Here is a 17637-nt window from a genome sequence, read left to right on the forward strand (position 1 = left end):
TTTTAAATTTCTTAAGGATACTACAGCACCTTGGCTCTCAGTCAAAGGTAAATAGTGGTATGTCTTAAAGATATTCAGGAGTGTAACAGTTGCCTAAGATAATAATTTGATATACAGGAACCCTACAAAATCTTTAAGAATCACAGCATCTGGGACAGGAGCACAGATAACTTAAATGGAAAGAGGTTTTTGAACTCTCAACTTTCTTCAGAGATGTCATAGGCTGCAAAGCTACTCAGTTACAAATATAAGCTCTTTCTCAGGGAAAAAGAAGTTAAAGCCAAGTCCTAATGGCAGAGGCAAGAACTTCAAAATTACTATGGCCTACTAACTGCTTCCCCTTCTTCCTCCTTTGGAATATAAGTAACTATCCATATCCCTGTTCTTTATTCACTATGTATACAAGGAGACAGAAAATTGGTTTCTTTAATTCACACGTCTTAAGAGTGAGAGGAGCCATTATTTAAAAGAAACCTCATCCACCTCGATATGATTTAGATGCTGAAATTTTATACTTCTAGCCTAAGCCTGATACAGTAGTAATAGCATGAGACCAAGGATCTTAGAAGGGAAGTAAGTATTGTTTGCATGTTGGAGGCACATGAATTAGTTTGGGGTAGAGATAGCTTATTTATGGTGGTTAATCTCAAAATATGGCCCCAGTGAACAACACTTTCAAAGATTCATGACCTTATGTAGTCCCCTTCCATACTGAAACAGGACTGAGCCTAAGACTTGCTTTAACTAACAGCATTTAGTAGAAATATTCCTGTGCTAGTTCCAAAACTAAGTCTTAAGAGGACCTGAAGCTTCTGTTTTTGTGCAAGCTGCCACCTCAGAAATTCAGCTGTCCTGTTATAAAGACCACATATAGAGGCTGCATGGAAAGGGAAAGGGATAATCCCTAAGGTTACATGGAGGGGGGCAGAAGGGGAAGTATGGAGAATAGATACATAAACCAGACTGTCCATGCATTCCAACTAAGCCCAGATTTACAGCTGTCCCCATCAAAGTATAAGACATATAAGTGAACCTTATGAGTGTTCCAGCCCAATTGAGCTCCTAGATAATTATGGGCCCAGCCAACATTAAATGGAGCAAAACAACTACCCAGCTAAGCACAATCAATCCACAGAATCTTTTTTTAATTTTTTTTTTTAATGTTTTTTTTTTTATTTATTTCTAGGAGAGAGAGAGACAGCGTGAGCAGGGGAGGGTCAGAGAGAGAGAGGGAGTCACAGAATGAAACAGGCTCCAGGCTCTGAGCTGGCAGTCAGCACAGAGCCCGACGCGGGGCCCGAACCCACGAACCGCGAGATCATGACCTAAGTGAAAGTCGGACGCTTAACCGACTAAGCCACCCAGGCGCCCCAAGAATCTTAAGAGATAATAAAATGATTATTTTAAGCCACTGAGTTTTGGAGTGGTTTGTTATGCAGCAATAAATAACTCACTTATCAAATGAAAACTGAATATTTTGGAAGTCAGGGTCGATAGAGAAATTAAAAGGCAAATGAGAAACTATAAAAAAGTATGTGCCATGAAAACATCAATGGTTAATATCCTCAATGAGAAAGAGCTGTGAAACCTACATAGTATCACCAAGTACTCAACAGAAAAAAATGGACAAAGGACATGATCTGTCTACTTATAGCAGGGACAAGCAAAATGGTTTATAAGTATGAAAAAGTTCTGATCATTATTTAAAAGACCATTAATATTTTTATTTTTATTACAAATAGTTTATTGTCAAGTTGGTTTCCATGTAACATCCAGTGCTCATCCCCACAAGTGCCCCTTCTCCGTGCCCATTAATATTCTAATACTACTGGTGAGAATATAAAATGGCAAAGTCTTTCTGGAGAACAAATTTGTCAATATGCCATTTCTATGAATATAGGAAGTGATGGTCACAGATTCAAATACTTAAGCAAAAGGATATTAATTCCAAACTTAATGTCCAACAATATAGAAAATATATAATTGTTTAAAAGAATTATTAAATATATTTGAAGATATTCTGCATCTTACAGATTTTTAGGAAAGCTCAGGTAACACACTTATAATGTCAAGTTTTAAAAGGCACAAATAAAATTATATACACACACATATATATAATTTGATCCAAGTTTTTAAAAAATAAATGACAAATATATTTTTACATAACCAGGACAAAAGGAAATAAAACTCTTAAACAGAACTGTGGCAGGAGGATTATAACTACTTCTATTTGGTCTTTTATGCTTTTATTTTCTAAATTTTCTTTAACTGTATTACTTCCACATTCAGTAAAAACAAGAATGTTATTTGAGAATAACTAGCTATTTAAGAATAATTCCCCAACTAGAGATATTTAATAAAATTATCTTTTGGAATTTGGAAGATAATTTAGAAATGACTTGATATGATCTACCATTCAACAGATGAGCAAATAGGTCTAGAGATTTTAGGTGCCCAAGCTTGTTAAAGTGTTTAGAGGCAGAACCTTACTTAGAATCTAGATTTTTATCCACTGACCAGTACACATTTTTATACTACTTTATGAGCTACCTATAAGAGTGATTCAAATAAGATGTAAAGATCTAAGTAGAATAACTGTCATTTTGAGAAAAGCTTTAACCCTTTGAATTTATATTTATTTCTTTTTAATTTTTTTTTAGTGTTTTATTTATTTCTGAGAGACAGACAGAGAGGCAGCATGACCAGGGTAGGGTCAGAGAGAGAGGGAGACACAGAATCCGAAGCAAGCTCCAGGCTCAGAGCTAGCAGTCAGCACAGAGCCCAATGTGGGGCTCGAACCCACACGCTGTGAGATCATGACCTGAGCTAAAGTCGGACGCTTAACCGACTGAGCCATCCAGGTGCCCGTGAATTTATATTTAAAGCATTCTCATTTTAAACTATAAAATTATTTGCAGTAAGGATATATGCTACTTTCTAGAAGTTTTATTAAAAACTCCCACCAAAATCACTTTCCAAGAGTTTAATTTTTCTTTGAATTTACATTTTGTTATTGTTGTTACACATTCAGTTGAATTTTATACCCACCCATGAAACTAGTTTGTACTATGGGTATCTCTAATCACTCTTTTTTCCCCCAAGAGTTTTTCCTCCTCACTTGACGGATATAAGTAGGGTATGTTTAATAGACACACTTCCACATGGAGACTTCCAAATGCATTTTCAATTTATTTGTGTTTTTTTAAGTGAATTATTTTGTTTTTCCTAGTCTTATGCTTATAATACGAGGGCAGATACCTTTAGTTCAAGGTCTTCATCTGGATTTTGGCTTTGAAACCTATCTTTTGATTTTGAATCTGGGGAAACTAACCTTCTGTTCTTCCTTCTACCTAAGCTTAGAGTGTTGCTTTGCGATCTAATTTCTGCTGGAGATGAATCTAAGTTCCTCTTCTTTATTTTACTTGGATATATATAGCTAGTTTTCAACTTTACCTCTGATGGAGATGAGTCTGTTTGTGAAAGGCTTGGATATCTATCTTTCATATGTGGTGGAAACAATACATTTTTCATTTTTCCCTCTGGCACAGCTTCTGACTGGTGTTCATCTAAAGATGGTGTCGGTGTCATTACTGTCAGGCTAGACATAAAAAGCAATGGAGTTTGCTTTGGTGGCTCATCTGTTTGCTCTGGTGACTCATCTGTTTGCTTTGGTGACTCATCTGTTTGCTTTGGTGACTCATCTGTTTGCTTTGGTGACTCATCACTTTTAGAAGCAACCTCAATAGCATCTGAATTATCTTCATCTGACTGGTTCAAAGTTGGTAGAAGAGTAAGGCCTTTCTTATCATCATTATCCTGCAACTAGAAAATATATTAATAAAGCAAAGCTACCAATTACTCATTACTGCCTATAAAATATTTGAAACTTACACTACTAGACTTAAAATAATTTATACTCTTATTCTTTATAACAAATTACCATCAATGTTTGTCAATTGTTACATTCCTTATTAAAAGAGTTAAGAAATTCTCTACTTGCCTGAAACCATGGACTTCAGAATATTATCAATTAAAATGATCATACTGCTTTATAAATCAGTGGTTCTCATATACTTAGATTTTATAAATCAGCAACATCTCAAAAAAGAACTATTATGGTAAACCAATACATTAAGTAAAGGAAATTTTAACAGCAAAATAGCACAAAGAACAATATCATAAAATCACAACTCTATAATAAAATAAAGGAAATTTTAATAGCAAAATTGTATAAAAAAACTATCAACAAATAAAGGACAGCCTGTTAAGCTAAGCAAATTTAGCTCTATGAAAAATTCTTCATATTGTCTTTTTTTCCCTCTCTCTCCTCGGACTGAGGAAAAGAGTACATGTTGACTCTTCAATTGATATTTGGAAGACAATGACCCAACAATGAAAGACATTAAATCCAATTTGTCAGATAGAATAGAAAAATCTGTTAGTCTTTGTTGGCTTACATAGCGATCCATTGCTTTATAAGTACCTATGTAAAATTAGCTAAAATGCAGATAATACTATGTAAACTCTATTTTTTTCCTTATATTTTAAATACAAATTATAAACCCATAGAGAAAGTAATGAATGTGGTTAGGTCTGTGGCAGTCATTTCTAAGATGAACTTGCAGAACTAACTTTATGCATTTATTCTTAATTGTTGCCCCCTTTCTCTTCATCAACATCTGTTGTCCCCATCTTCATATGTATTTTTAAATATTACCATTTTATCCTGTAATTTCCCTTTTAAGCATGTAATTTAACTTAACTAACTAACGTAATTGTACACATATTGCCATGACAGAAATAACCATAAAAACCTAAATAACTTCTTGGGTGCTTTTATTTCCATCTATAATATTTTTTTTATTTGTAAATGTTTCATTCCTTTATAAAATAGTGACTATTAGAAGTTCTTTTCCAAGTTCCCTTACCTCACTTGGAGCAGTTTCAGCTCCTTCCTTTATAGAGGAAACATCTGTAAATAAGTGAATAGATATATTTTATTATTATGTTATAAAATAAACATATTTATATGCATGTACACTAATAAAATACTATTATGATCTTTCTCACCAAGAACAGAGAGCAATTTAAATTTTTTTTTAATGTTTTATTTATTTCTAGGAGAGAGAGAGAGAGAGAGAGAGAGAGACAGCGTGAGCAGGGGAGGGTCAGAGAGAGAGGGAGTCACAGACTGAAACAGGCTCCAGGCTCTGAGCTGGCAGTCAGCACAGAGCCCGACGCGGGGCTCGAAGCCACGAACCGCGAGATCATGACCTAGGTGAAAGTCGGACGCTTAACCGACTAAGCCACCCAGGCGCCCCAAGAACAGAGAGCAATTTAAATGAAAGCAGCTATTCACACATAAATACTATTCAGTAAAAACAGGCTGATGAATCTCTGGGAAGATGGGGGAATGGTAAATGAAAAAGTGAGGACTTAAAATGAAAATATTCATAAAGTTGTAAGATTTCAGATCCATCAATGTAAGACATAAAAACAGGTAAGTGGTATGTTTTGCTGCAAGTCAAGAGAAAATAAAATAAATCCCATATGGTCAGTGATAGGGTTGGGACTGGAAAAAGAGACGGAATAAAGTTGTACGTAACCAGAGAAATTAGGACCATCCAAAGAGGCTTATTGAAGCACTTAGAAAATTTTCCTAGAAGTATAAAGAGTCTATATGCAGCAAGTAGAAAAGGAAAACCTAAAAGGAAGAGAGAAGGAGTAAAATACTGAGATACAAAGGAATGTATTAAAGTCTAGTATAAAACAAAATTTATTATGGTCACTATTAGCTGTGGGTCAGCTTAGCCCATTTTTCTGAGCCTTGGTTTTCTCATACGTAAAATAGGATAATGATGGCTTACTTTATAGGAATGACACAAGTATATGTAAGATGTAAGCAGCAATGTGGTTAAATGCTTGAGCTCTTGATATACTTTAAGTTTTTATTTACTTATTTTGAGAGAGAGAGAGAGAATAGGGGAGAGGCAGAGAGAAAGAGAATTCCAAGCAAGCTCCACACTGTCAGTGTAGAGCCCAATGCAGGGATGGAATCACACACCATGAGATCATGACCTGAGCCCAAATCAAGAGTCAACGCTTAACTAACTGAGCCACCCAGACATCCCAAATAGTTGTCAAACAGACAAGGTTCAAATTCAACCCCAATTAGTTAATGGCTGTGTGACCTGTGACTGGTTACTTAATCTGTTTGATCCTCAGCTTTCTCACCTGTAAAATATGAATAAATAATAATAGCACTCTCAACTGACTGATGTGAGGATTGATTTATATAATCTGGGTAAAGGCCTCAACACAGTGATCAATAGCTGAACCTATAAGAAGATATAGGATACCAGAAGAAAAGAAGTCACCAGACTTGAAGTAAACTCTTTGGATAAGAAAAAAAAATAAATAAGGGGAAAAAAGTTGGCAACCACCAGTGAGTGAGAAAGGTTAAGCTTCACTCTTCAACAGTGATATGGAAGAGGCAAACTCTAATTCTCTTACTCCTGAAACTTGAGCATTTCAAGTGAAGAGCAGGCTAAAGACGCAATTGCTCTGCTAGGCTGCTTGATCCTCATAGGTTAGGAAATGAACATATCAAAAGCTAAGGTAGCCAGGAGGCAGAAGTAGGGAAGTAGAGAAGTAATTTGTGGTACAAGTCTTGCAACAAGAAATCATTATTCTATACTGGCAGAAACCAATATTTTACAGATATAGTATGATGCATCTATTTTACTTTCTAAATGAATCTTTTAGCAGAGAAATTTTTTTAAAAGACCACCAGAACAATCTCTTCCATTATCTTACTGATAACTTGTGGTAAGTTCTCAAATTTAATGCTAATTTCCTGTCCCCCTCTCTGTCCTTCTCTCTCTCTCTCTCTCTCTCTCTCTCACACACACACACACACACACACACACACACACAACCTCTACAGCTAATGTTTAAGAAAATACCTTTTTCACAGATGATAGTTAAGATTTAACTATATTTTTCTCCTTATAAGCAATAAAGGAACATTTATAAAAATAACTCTTAATTGGGTCTAAGTCTTTTCTTTGAGGTGTTACAAAATAAATACCTAACAGTAAAACTATAATGAGATGCATATTTATTTCCAAGAAAAAAACAAAATCCACCTAAAGCAAATTACTAATTTTCTTTTTGTGATACAACCACCTTCTTTTTAATCATCTTAGTAATGAATACATAATGTGAATTTTCTTTTTGTGATACAACCACCTTCTTTTTAATTATCTTAATAATAAATACATAATGTGAATCTTAACCTGATATTACAATATCTTCAGGCTCCTTTTCAAATTTGCTTTCAAGTACCTCACTGGTATCACTTCCCTAGAAACAAGGGAAAAAAAAAAGATACTAGAGAAATGTATAAAAGGCTAATCTGCCTTTATAATTTCTTTTATACCTTCTTTAAAATTTACAGAACAATATGGGTTTATGAGAAAAGCAATCCAAACAACACTATTTTAAAGAGTATACCATGGCTAGGAGTTAATGTTCTGGAGAGAGGATATCCAAGAATTGATAGGGCATTTGAGTGACAAATTTAGGCAAGAAAAAGACTGAGATAAATGACATAATATTGTAACTTCAAGGGACATAAGAGAATACCTCCAGGAAACAGATTATTTTTTATTAAAAAATATTATGGCCTATGAGTTGGAAAGAGAAATTATAAGGTAGAGTGATCACTGACTGTTATAAAATATTGATGTTTTAATAAGAACCTGAAGTGCATGGTTCCTTTAATGAAGAGTCTCCCAAATTTTCCATAAAATATTAATTCTGTATTAGGAAGTGCTAATCAATTTACCCTAAAGCAGTACTACTACTACTAATTATAATGAGGCACTGAAAAACAGTAACATATCTGTATGTTATGACTACCATTTCAAGGCTGTGATTTTAGTCAACACTTTACTAATTCACTGAAACCCCTTTGAATCTCTATTGCCACGAGTCAAAATGTATAGGTTAAATTTCTAAAAATTATCTTTGACGTTTATTTATTTTGAGAGGCAGAGCGCGAGCAGGGGAGGGGCAGAGAGAGAGGGAGACACAGAATCTGAAGCAGGCTCCAGGCTCTGAGCTGGAAGCACAGAGCATGACTCGGGGCTTCAACCCATCAATAGTGAGATCATGACCTGAACTGAAGTCAGATGCTTACCGGACTGAGCCACCCCGGCTCCCCAGTTAGATTATATTTCTGAATATTAAACCTTACTTATATATCTGACAAAGGTCTAGTATTCAAAATATATAAAGAACTCTTACAACTGAACAATAAAGATAAAAATAGCCAGAGTCTCCTGGGTGGCTCAGTCAGTTAAGCTCTGACTTACGATCGCAAACTCATGGTTCCATGTTAGGCTTTGTGCTGACAGTTCGGGGCCTAGAGCCTGCTTCACATTCCGTGTCTCCCTCTCTCTCTCTCTCTCTGCCCCTCCCCCACTCATGCTCTGTCTCTCTCAAAAAGAAACATTAAAAAAATTAAAAAATAAATTAAAAAACCCAATTTTTAAAATCCACAAAGGATTTGAATAAACATTTATCCAAAGAAGATATACAAATGGTCAGTAAACACATGAAAGTGTTCACATAATGGTTATCAAAGAAAGGCAAATCTAGGGGCGCCTAGGTGGCTTAGTCGGTTAAGCGTCCGACTTTCGCTTAGGTCATGATTTCGCGGTTGGTGGGTTTGAGCCCCGCGTCGGGCTCTGTGCTGACTGCCAGCTCAGAGCCTGGAGCCTGTTTCAGAGTCTGTGACTCCCTCTCTCTCTGACCCTCCCCTGCTCACGCTGTCTCACTCTCTCTCTTAGAAATAAATAAAAAAATATTTTAAAAATTAAAAAAAAAAAAAGGCAAATCAAAACTACTACCAAAGAGTTACCACTTCAAACCCACTAGGATGGCTATAATTAAAACAACAAAAAAAAGTATAATAACAAGTGTTGGAGAATATATGGAACCTTCATATATTGCTGGTTGTACGTAAAATTGTGCAGCTGTTATCGAAAAAGTCTGACAGTTCCTGAAAAAGTTAAAGAAGGAATTACTGTATGATCCAACAATTCTACTCCTAGGTATATACCCAAGAAAATTACAAACATATGCTCACATAAAAACCTAGACATGAATGGTCACAGCAGCATAACTGGGGATAGCTAAAAAATCAAACAACCTAAATGTCTACCAACTGATGAAGATAAACAAAATGTGGTACATATCCATAAAGTGGAATATTATTTGGCAGTAAGAAGAAACAAAGTACTGCTACATGCTACCATGAGATGGGTCCTGAAAACACTATGCTAAGTGAAAGAACCAAGTCAGAAAGAACTACATACTGATGGATTCCTCTCAAATGAAATGTTTAGGATAAGCAAATCTATAAAAACAGAAAGTAGATTAGTTATTGTCTAGGGCTAGAGGGGTGTGAGAGGTTTGGTTACGGGGTTTATTTTGAGGGTAATAATGTTTGAAAATTGATTGTAGCAATGGACATACAATTCTGTGAATATACTAAAGGCCATTGAATTGTATACATTAAGTGAATTATACCTTAACAAAGCTGTTAAAAAAAATCTAAATGTTACAAATTATTAGTTAACACTGAGTCACATTAGGAAAATAGGAAAGTACATGAACCATGAATAGCATTTTATATATCCAAAACTAAGCAATATCTTATCATTGCTTTTAATTATAACCTTTTTAAAATAAATAGTATTAAAAATTATATATGGAGAATGTATTAATTACCTTATGTTCTTCATGGGCCATTTTTGGGGTAAGAACTTCTTCTAAATAGCTAACTTTTTCAATCCATGTACTCAGACTTCTATATTCTTTTTTCATTTTTTCCAGCCTAAAGAAAGAAATAAGGTATACGTTTAAAAAATAAGTGCCAGAAGAACATATATAGCATGTTTCACAGAAGAATACATTTGGTATGATACACTTATAAAATGTTTTAAGAGAGGCAAACCAGAAATATATTAAGAATATAGTCAAAGGAAGGGGCGCCTGGGTGGCTCAGTTGGTTAAGTGCTGACTTTGGCTCAGGTCATGATCTTGCAGTTTGTGGGTTTGAGCCTCATGTCGGGCTCTGTGCTGACAGCTCAGAGCCTGGAGCCTGCTTCTGATTCTGTGTCTCCCTCTCTCTCTGCTCCTCCCCCACTCATGCTCTATCACTCAAAAATAATAAACAGTAAAAAAAATTTAAAAAGAATATAGTCAAAAGAAAAGGAATGAATTAAAATAAAAATAGGCAGTAGCCACCTGAGGAGCATTGAGGAAAAGTTGGAAACTCATAATGGCACACAAAACACATTTCTGATAGTGATGATTTTTTAAAGTTTTTTTTTTAATTCCAGTTAGTTAATATACAGTGTAATATTAGTTTCAGGTGTACAATTTAGTGATTCAATACTTCCATACAATACTTGGTGCTCATCACGATAAGTATACTCTTTAATCCTCATTTACTTATTTAACCCATCACTCCCTCCAACTTCCCTTTTGGTAACCATTAGTTAGTTCTCTATTGCTAAGAGGCTGTTTCTTGGTTTGTCTCCCTTTTTTTTTCCATGATCATTTCTTTTGTTTCTTAAATTCTGCATACAAGTGAAATCATACAGTATTTGTATTTCTCTGACTTATTTCACTTGGCATAATACTCTCTAGCTCCATCCATGTCATTGCAAATAGCAACATTTCTTTCTTCTTTATGTTTGAGTGATATTCCATTGTATATATATACAGACACCACACCTTCTTTATCCACTCGTCAGTCAGCGGACATTTGGGCTCCTTCCATAATCTGGCTACTGTTGATAATGCTGCTATAAACACTGGGGTCCATATATCCCTTTGGATTAGTATTTTTTGTATTCTTTGGGTAAATACCTAGTAGTGCCATTGCTGGATTTTTAACTTTTTGAGGAACCTCAATACTGTTTTCCTGAGTAGGTGTACTAGTTGCATTCCCACCAACAGAGTAAGATAGCTCCCCCTTATTCACCTGTTGCTTCTTGCGTTGTTCATTTTAGCCATTCTAACAGTTGTGAGGGAATATCTCATTGTAGTTTTGATTTGTATTTCCCTGATGCTGAGTGATGTTGAGCATCTTTTCACATGTCTATTGGCCATCTGGATGTCTTCTTTGGAAAAATGTCTATTCATGTCTTCTGCCCATTTTTTAATTGGATTCTTTGGTTTTGGGGTGCTGAGATGTATAAGTTCTTTACATATTTCGGATACTGACCCTTTGTTAGATATGTCATTTGCAAATATCTTCTCTCATTCCATGGGTTGCTTTTAGTTTTGTTGATTGTTTCCTTCATTGTGCAGAAGGTTTTTATTTTGATGAAGTCCCAATAGTTCATGTTTGCTTTTGTTTCCCTTGCCTCAGGAGACATATCTAGTAAGAAGTTCCTATGGCTGATGTCAAAAAGGATACTGCTTCTGTTATCTGGGAGTTTAATGGTTTTCTGCCTCATATTTAGGTTTTTAATCCATTTAGAACTCATTTTTGTGTTAGTGACAAAGTGATCCAGTTTCATTCTTTTGCATGTTGCTGTACAGTTATCCCAACAACATCTATTGAAGAGACTGTCTTTTTCCCACTTGATATTCATTCTTGCCTTGTTGAAGACTAAGTGACCATACAGTAGTGGGTTTTCTATTGTGTTCCATTGATCTATGTGTCTGTTTTTGTGCCAGCACCATACTGTCTTGATTACAGCTTTGTAACATATCTTGAAGTCCAGAATTGTGATGCCTCCAGTTTTGCTTTTCTTTTTTTAAGGTGGCTTTGACTTTTGGGTGTCTTCTGTGGTTCCATACAAATTCTAGGATTGTTTGTTCTAGCTCTGTGAAGAATGTTGGTGGTATTTTTATAGGGATTGCACTAAATGTGTTGAATGCTTTGGGTAGTGTGGACATTTTAACAAGATTTGTTCTTCTAACCCAGGAGCATGGAATAATTTTCCATTTCTTTGTGTCATCTTCAATTTCTTTCATCAATGTTTTATAGCTTTAAGAGTACAGGTCTTTCACCTCTTTGGTTAGGTTTGTTCCTAGGTATCTCTTGGTTTTCAGTGTAATTGTAAATGGAATCAGTTCCTTGATTTCTCTTTCTGCTGCTTCATTATTGGTGTATAGAGATGCAACAGATTTCTGTACATTGATTTTGTATCCTGCAACTTTAGTGAATTTGTATTACTGATTCTAGCAACTTTTTGGTGGAATCTTTTGCATTTTCTATATAGAGTATCATGTCATCTGCAAATGGCAATAATTTTACTTCTTCCTTGCCAATATGGATGCCTCTTATTTCTTTTTATTGTCTGACTGCTGGGAATAGGACTTCAAAATATGGTGATAAATAATTACCTAGGCAACAGTTTTATTATCTTTATTTAAGATATACATACATGTTTTAGAAGTTATTTAATATATAGGTCTCATTATTTAAACTTACATATACATACTTTATAAATTACCCAATAAGTACATGATATTTTCTGCAACAGAATGAATGCAAATACAGGAATTTAGCTTCTAATCCAATAAATTTCAAAGACTTTAGTCACGTAAAGATGTAAGTGATAAGAACTAAATGGAAAGGAAAATGTTTCCCAATTCATTTCATGAGGACACTATCACCATAATTAACCTTAATAAGGACATTACAAAAAAGGAAAATTAGTCTCATCATTATGAACGTAAATGCGAATGTTACAGATATAATTTTAGTACAAAAATTCCAGTAGCATAGAGAACAGATAATATATAATGAACAAGTTGGATTTATCCCAGTTATACAAGGATATTTTGACATTAACATTAGAAAATATAAACACAATTTAACTGACTAAAAGAGAAAAAAACACTTGGCAAAATCCAACATCCATTTATGATTAAAAAAAACTTAGAAAAATAGAAACAAAATGGAATTATATACTTAACCTGGTATAGCATATCTATGTATAAAAAAACCTATATAAATAATGCTCTTAATTATTAAATGCTATAAGTGTTGCCTTCAAAGAGCATGAACAAAACAAGGATGCCCACCATTGCCATTTATATTAGACACTGACTGGAACTTCTAGCTAGCATCATAAGACAAGAAAACAAAATCAAAATGTAAGAACTGGAATAAAAAATAATTTAAAAAATCTTAATTGTTATTTATAGGTATGACTGTTTAAATAAATTCTCTCAAATGTTACTATAGATAAATTATTATAAATATGAAAGTTTAGCCAAAGAGGGAAATGCCAGAAAATAACGCCAGCAGGGGTAGCATAGCTTTTTAATCTTCTCAAATCTCTACATAAAAATATTCAGAGTAGCTCAGTAACAAAACCAAAAACCTATGGGTGTTTTCTTTTAGGTTTTTTTTTTTTTTTACAACAAAATCATGTGACAAGGTATCCCTATGAAGCCCAAAACATATACATAAGGCTTTCAAGGTATCAGTGTATACATGGCAGAAAGTAACAGGTATAAAAGGGGCACCTGATGGATCTGAAAATAAGAGAATCTCAAAATAGCCAACAGGTAGTTTACAGGAAAAGTACAGCAGGCCAATCTGAGAACAGCAGTTAAAACTGGGAGAGTTTAGCTTATTCCAGTAGCAAGTGAGTACAAAGGATTTATGGCAAGCATTAAAAGGACAGCAGTGTAACCACTGTGAATGCTTAAAACTGACCAACCAGGTTTCTAACCAACCAGGACAGCAATTCATATATTTTAACACCAAATGAAAACATCAGAAGTGGGAGTTCTGTAAAGCTTGAGAAGTTTTCTAAACCAAATCGCCTATAGAAAAATTCACGAAAATTAATTCCATGTAAAATTGAACAACAGAAAAGTATCAGTGCCCTCCCACTTTTTCCTTTTTTATTTTTTCCAGGGTTACTTCAATGAATAAGTCAAAGGACACCTGGTGGAAGGTCCAAACACTCCACCACTACAAGCAAAGATGAGCTTTGCAGAGGACTGACCAGTGGGACAGAGCAGTCAAAACAGAACAGAGCGCACACAACACACTCCAAACGCACTATCTGAAGGGCCAGGCCCTGAACCACTTTTTTATACCATACATAAAAATAAATTCAAAATGGATGAAAGACCCAAATCTGAGACAGAATGCCATTAAAATCCTACAGAAGAAAATAGTCAGGCACCTCAGCCAGAGCAACTTCTTACTTAACATGTTTCTAGAAGCAACGGAAACAAAAGCAAAAATGAACTATTTGGACCTTATCAAGATTAAAAAGTTTCTACAGGGGTGCCTGGGTGGCCACTCGGTGGGGCTTCCAGCTTTGGCTCAGGTCATGATCTCATGGCCCATGAAGTTTGAGCCCTGTGTCAGGCTCTGTGCTGATGGTCCAGAGTCTAGAGCCTGCTTCAGATTCTGTGTCTCCCTCTCTCTCCTTGCCCCTCCACCACTCATGCTCTGCATCTGAAAAATGAATAAACCTTAAAAAAATTAAAATAAATAAATGACTAAGTAAACTTCTACAGAGAAAAGGAAACAATCAACCAAACTAAAAGCCAACCAATGGAATGGAAGAAAATATTTGCAAATGACATATCAGATAAAGGGTTAGCATCCAAAATCTATAAAGAACTTACCAAACTCAACACCCCCAAATCAAATAATCCAGTGAAGAAATGGGCAGAAGACATGAATAAACATTTTTCCAAAGAAGACATCAAGATGGCAGACACATGAAAAGACGCTCAACATCACTCATTATCAGGGAAATATAAATCAGAATCACAATGAGATACCACCTCACACTTGTCAGAGTAGCTAAAATTAACAACTCAGGCAACAACAGATATTGGCCAGGATGTGGAGAAATGGGAACCCTATTGTACTATTGGTGGGAATGAAAAATGGTGTAGCCACTCTGGAAAACAGTATACATGTTCCTCAAAAAATTAAAAATAGTACAACCCTATGACCCAGCAGTTGCATTACTAGGAATTTATCCAAAGGATACAAAATGCTGATTCAAAGGGGCACATACACCCCAATGTTTATAGCAGCACTACCAACAATAGCCAAATAATGGAAAGAGCCCAAATGTCCATCAACTGATGAATGGATAAAGAATATGCAGTATGTGTGGGCATCTGTAACGCACACGTGCGCATACATAGGAATAATACTCAGCAATTAAAAAGAATGAAATCTTGCCATTTGCAACAATGTGGATGGAACTGGAAGGTATTAATGCTAAATGAAATAATTCAGAGAAAGATATATGATTTCATTCATATGTGGGATTTGAGAAACTTAACAGAGGACCATAGGAGGAAGGGAAGGAAAAATAAGATAAAAACAGAGAGGGAGACAAATCATAAAATACTCTTAAAAACAGAGAACTGAGGGCTGGTAGGAATGTGGTGATGGGCATTAAGGAGGGCACTCTTCAGGATGAATACTGGGTGTCATATGAGATAAATCACTGGGTTCTACTCTTGAAGCCAAGACTACATTGTGTGTTAAACAACTTGAAAAAAAAAAAAAGGCTATCAGTAGATTTTTCAGCAGAATATTTTCAGGCCAGAAGAAAGTAGCATGATGTATTCAAAGTGCCAAAAGAAAACAAAACCCTGTCAACCAAGAATACTCTAGATGACAAAGTTGTCCTTCAGAATTGAAGGAAAATTAAAATTTTCCACACAAACAAAACCCAAAAGGGCTCATCACCACTAGACCAGTTCTATAAGAAATGTTATAAAGGGACTTCTTCAAGCCAAAGGAAAAGGACTAATCAGTAACATAAAAGCATATGAAAGTATAAATCTCACTGGCACAGTTAAATATATAGTTAAATTCAGAATACTCTAATGTTGTAACAGTGGTGAGTGAATCACATAAGCCCTGATATGAAGGTTAAGAGAAAAAAGGTTAAAAAATAGCTACAACTACAATAATTTGGTAATGGTAAAAAGATGCAAACTGTGATATCATAAATATAAAACAGGGGAAGAATAAAAATATAGAGTTTTAGTACATGCAAAGTTAAATTGTTATCAGCTTAAAATAGACTGTTAGAAATATGTGTTTTATAAGCCTCATGGTAAACCACTCACACACACCAAAAAAACTACAGTAGATACACAAAAGATAATGGAATCTAAGCATACCACTACAGATAATCATCAAATCACAAAGAAAGAGAGCAAGAAAAGAAGAGGGGAACAAAGGAATTAAAAAATAGCCAGAAAACAACAAATTGGCAATAGTAAGTCTATACCTTTTAATAATTACTTTAAATGTAAATGGAATAAATTCTCCAATCAAAAGACAGAGTAGCTGAATAGATTAAAAAATAAATAAATAAAAAACAAAAACAACCCAAGATCCAACTAAATGCTGCCTACAAGAGAGAAATTTCAGCTTAAAGGACACTCACCGACTGAAAGTAAAGCTATGGAAAAAGATGTACCATGGAAACAGGAACCAAAAGAAGGCAGGGCTATCAATACTTAAAATAGACAAAATAGACTTTTAAGCCAAAGACTGTAATGAGAGACAAATATCACTATATAATGATAAATGGGTCAATCCAACAGGAGAATATGACATTTGTAAATAGTTATGCACCCAACATAGCAGCATCTAAATATGTAAACCAAACGTGAACAGATATGAAGAAAGAAACTGCAATATAATAATAGTAAGGGACTTTAAAACCCCACTTACATCAATAGGTAGATCAACCAAACAGAAAATCTATCAAGAAACACTGAAGCTAAACTACACATTAGATCACATAGAGCTGACACTATTGCAGAACATTCCATCCAACAGTCATCTTAAGTACATGTGAAACATTCTTCAGGATAGATAGGTTAGGCCATAAAACAAGTACTAATAAATTTAAGATGACTGAAATCATATCAAGCATCCTTTCTGACCATATCAATTCCAAGGAGAAATTGCTAATTTCAAAAATTTGCAGTGATTACATAACATGCTACTGAATAACCAATGGGTCAAAGAGGAAACCAAATGAAATAATTTTTTAAAATATCTTGAGACAAATGAAAATGGAAACACAACATATCAAAACTTACAGGATGTTGGAAACCAACTTGACAATAAACTATATTAAAAATAAATAAAATAAACAAGCAGTTTACAAAAAAAACCTTTATGGGATGTATCAAAAGCACTTCTAAGAGGAAAGTTAAAAGCAGTAAGCATTTACAATAAGAAAAAGAAAGATCTCAAATGATCTTACACTTCAAGGAACCAGGAGAAAGAACTAAGCCAAAATTAGCAAAATGAAGGAAATAACAAAGACCAGATTGGGGAAAAATGACATAGAAACTAAAAAGACAACAGAAAAAAAAATCAATGAAACTAACAGCCGACTCTAACAAATATGTTTTTAAAAATCACCATTTATATATCTAGTACCCTAGAATAGTACCTGACACACACTAGGTATTCAAATAATGTTACTAAATAATAAAACATCAGAATAGAGAAAAAAAGGTTCTTAGGTCATTCAGCTCAATGTTAATGAATTAGTAAGTTATGAATCTGAGTAAAAAATGGATTCA

At 34.6% G+C, this 17637-nt stretch overlaps 1 protein-coding gene across 1 annotated transcript in view; it reads right to left on the reverse strand.

The window, feature by feature from the left end:
* The window catches only part of LOC120220686, a gene marked incomplete at its 5' end in the record, with an annotated part of 94799 nt that overhangs the window by 68860 nt on the left and 8302 nt on the right, over positions 1-17637 (reverse strand). Inside the window, 4 exons of the mRNA XM_039217809.1 lie at positions 3454-3822; positions 4929-4972; positions 7299-7365; positions 9799-9904. Coding sequence (XP_039073740.1) covers positions 3454-3822; positions 4929-4972; positions 7299-7365; positions 9799-9904 — 586 coding nt within the window. The remainder of the gene's footprint in view (positions 1-3453; positions 3823-4928; positions 4973-7298; positions 7366-9798; positions 9905-17637) is intronic.

This window comes from Hyaena hyaena, unplaced genomic scaffold (genome assembly GCF_003009895.1).
Source record: "Hyaena hyaena isolate Hyena2069 unplaced genomic scaffold, ASM300989v1 scaffold_724, whole genome shotgun sequence".
NCBI classification, from domain to species: domain Eukaryota; kingdom Metazoa; phylum Chordata; class Mammalia; order Carnivora; family Hyaenidae; genus Hyaena; species Hyaena hyaena.